Below are 3,229 nucleotides of genomic sequence, written 5' to 3'. Positions count from 1 at the left end.
CAATCAATTCAAAATAAGGTGAGATTTATTCCCATCTAGTCACAAAATATCTCATATTTTCCTGTAGAGCTTAAGTTCTCTTCTCAGTTAAGTTCTTGAGATATGTAGGAAGCAAAGAAACTTGTGTTACCCTCATGTTTTTCTTCTTCATAGGTTTAAGACCCATGAACAGGTCAGCAACACACATTCACCTTGTGACTGAGTTTATTCTCCTAGGGTTCCCTGGTTGCTGGGAGATACAGATTTCCTCTTCTCACTCTTTTTGGTGGCTTATGTCTTGACGCTGCTGGGGAATGGAACCATTATCTGCGCAATAAGATGGGACCCACGACTGCATACCCCAATGTACTTTCTGCTGGGAAATTTTGCCTTCCTTGAGATCTGGTATGCTTCATCCACAGTTCCTAACATGTTAGCCAACATTCTCTCCAAAACCAAGACCATTTCATTTTCTGCCTGCTTCCTCCAGTTCTACTTCTTCTTTTCCCTGGGCACAACTGAATGTCTCTTCCTGACAGTAATGGCTTATGATCGGTACCTGGCCATCTGCCACCCACTGCACTACCCCACCATCATGACTGGGAAACTCTGTAGAATTCTGGTGTCTCTCTGCTGGCTTACTGGATTCCTTGGCTACCCAATCCCCATTTTCTTCATCTCCCAACTCCCCTTCTGTGGATCCAATATCATTGATCATTTCCTGTGTGATATGGATCCACTGATGTCTCTGTCTTGTGCTCCAGCCCCCATTACTGAATTTGTTTTCTATACTCAGAGCTCCCTTGTTCTCTTTTTTACTATTATGTACATTCTTCGATCCTATACCTTGTTGCTCAGAGCTGTTTTTCAGGTCCCTTCTGCAGCTGGACGGAGAAAGGCTTTTGCCACCTGTGGTTCTCATTTAGTTGTGGTGTCTCTTTTTTATGGGACAGTCATGGTAATGTATGTGAGTCCTACATATGGCCTCCCAACTTTGATGCAGAAGATCCTGACAGTGGCATATTCAATAATGACTCCTCTCTTTAATCCCCTGATTTATAGTCTTCGTAATAAGGACATGAAAGTTGCCCTGAGAAACATCCTGTTTAGAATGAGAATTAGTCAAAATTCTTAAGCCAAAAATGTCCATACTTCCAAATTCCAGTAAAGAATAAGTTGGAGATGTGAAAGTTTTTTTTTTTAATAATCTTTTAGTTCTTACCCTCAGTAATTAAAAGCCTTTCTTTTTCTACTGGAAGTGTGCTCAGCTTACAAAGCTATGCTGACTACTAAAACCTAAATTCACTGTAATTCAATATGCAGTGAAATTTTTCTAAAGCCTATCATAATTGGAGTGATAAAATGGGATTAATTTCTGAGAGAAGTTAGACTTCCCTGAAAGATACACCTTCAGTTTTAGGACAAGTCTAATGACCTTTACCAAATTATTAAAGGTGCAGTGATTTTTTTCAGTTTTTTTAGGTATAATTGATATACAAAAAGACTGCACATGTTTAATGTACATTAAAGGTACAGTGGCTTTTAACTAGCCATGAGACCTTTCTATAATTTTTTTAATGTTTATTTATTTTTGAGAGAGAGAGACAGCATGGTCAGGGGAGGAGCAAAGAGAGAGGAAGACACAGAATCCGAAGTAGGTTCCAGACTCTGAGCTGTCTGCACAGAGTCTGACATGGGACTCTAACTCAGGAACCATGAGATCATAACCTGAGTTGAAGTTGGACGCCCAACTGAATGAGCCACCCAGGCTCCCCAAGACCTTTCTATAATTTTCAACAGACACTCATTTTTTATTCCTAGTCCAACAAGCTTATCTAAACACAGTTTCTCTATATTAAAAGAGAGGGGCAAAACTCTCTTGACCAATAGGAACTCTTCCAACAAATTTTCTTAGAGATATAGTTCCTTTGTGGTATGTTTGAAATAAAACTTAGATACAAGCTAAAATATAATTTGTTGAAGTTGCTTTTAACAGTTCTATTATTACATGTACCATGTTGTGGCATAATTTATTTACTTACGTGTACTCCTAAGAAAGCTCCTTGAGGACAGGAATTACCTTTTTCCTTTGTGGATCCCAACCACACAGTGACAGAGAGGAAAGCAGCCCCTGGAACCAGGGAACTGGCCTGGCAATTATCACTCACGGCTTAGTGCTGCCAGGAGCTGGCCTAGCACTATCAGCCAAGCCTGCTTTATAAACCTGTTGAAAACAGGGGCGCCTGGGTGGCGCAGTCGGTTAAGCGTCCGACTTCAGCCAGGTCACGATCTCGCGGTCCGTGAGTTCGAGCCCCGCGTCGGGCTCTGGGCTGATGGCTCAGAGCCTGGAGCCTGTTTCCGATTCTGTGTCTCCCTCTCTCTCTGCCCCTCCCCCGTTCATGCTCTGTCTCTCTCTGTCCCAAAAAAAATAAATAAAAACGTTGAAAAAAAAATTAAAAAAAAAAAAAAGAAAATAAACAACTCCACAGAATGCCACCTCGAACCAGGTCACTATGTGAACATGATAGATGAAGACAAAACAAGACCACTCCATAATTATGTCTGAGCACCGACAAAATCAAGAACACAGTCCCAACTATAAAAAATGACCAAACATCCCCCTCTTTAGGCTAATATGAGTGACTGCCACCTCTTTACCCAGTAAAGCTTCAGCCCAATTGCCTTCTAGATAAAAATTAACATACCTAATCACAGGGGCACCTGGTTGGCTCAGTCAGTTAAGCGTCTGACTTCAGCTCATGTCATGATCTTGCAGTCCATGAGTTTGAGCACCACATTGGGTTCCGTGCTGATAGTTCAGAGCCTGGAGCCTGCTTCAGATTCTGTGTCTCCCTCTCTCTCTCTGACCCTCCCACATTCATACTCTCTCTCTCTCCCTCTCTCTCTCTCTCTCAAAGATTTAAACTTTTTAAAAATTTAATTTAAAAACAAAGATACCTAATCATAGAATTTTCTTCCACTTCCTGACAGCATCCAGAGAAAACCTCTATTTCTTTACATTCTCCCCAAAGTCAATTAACACAAACCCAAATCATATAATAAATCCCTTCTAGCATCTTCCTATTGGATTCCCCATGTTCCTCAAGGCATATTTCCTCCCTTGCTGCAAAAAGCTAATAAACTTATTTTTCTTCGACTACAGTATGTTCTTGATGGTCTTTGCATGACCATGAATCAACAACACTTTGATACCTAGTTAGAACTCAAAATGCTTGTTGAGTACTTTTAT

At 40.8% G+C, this 3,229-nt stretch overlaps 1 protein-coding gene across 1 annotated transcript; it reads left to right on the top strand.

The window, feature by feature from the left end:
• Positions 1-305: 305 nt before the first annotated feature.
• On the top strand, positions 306-1,114 carry LOC147580129 (olfactory receptor 11H4). The gene has a single exon (XM_086708478.1). It carries the CDS (start codon positions 344-346, stop codon positions 1,112-1,114), a length of 771 nt encoding a protein of 256 aa, XP_086564604.1. The 5' UTR covers positions 306-343.
• Positions 1,115-3,229: the final 2,115 nt, after the last annotated feature.

The sequence above is a fragment of the Puma concolor genome, chromosome B3 (genome assembly GCF_028749965.1).
Source record: "Puma concolor isolate L17-30 chromosome B3, mPumCon1.1.hap2, whole genome shotgun sequence".
NCBI lineage: Eukaryota > Metazoa > Chordata > Mammalia > Carnivora > Felidae > Puma > Puma concolor.
This window is presented reverse-complemented; position numbering and strand designations above follow the sequence as displayed.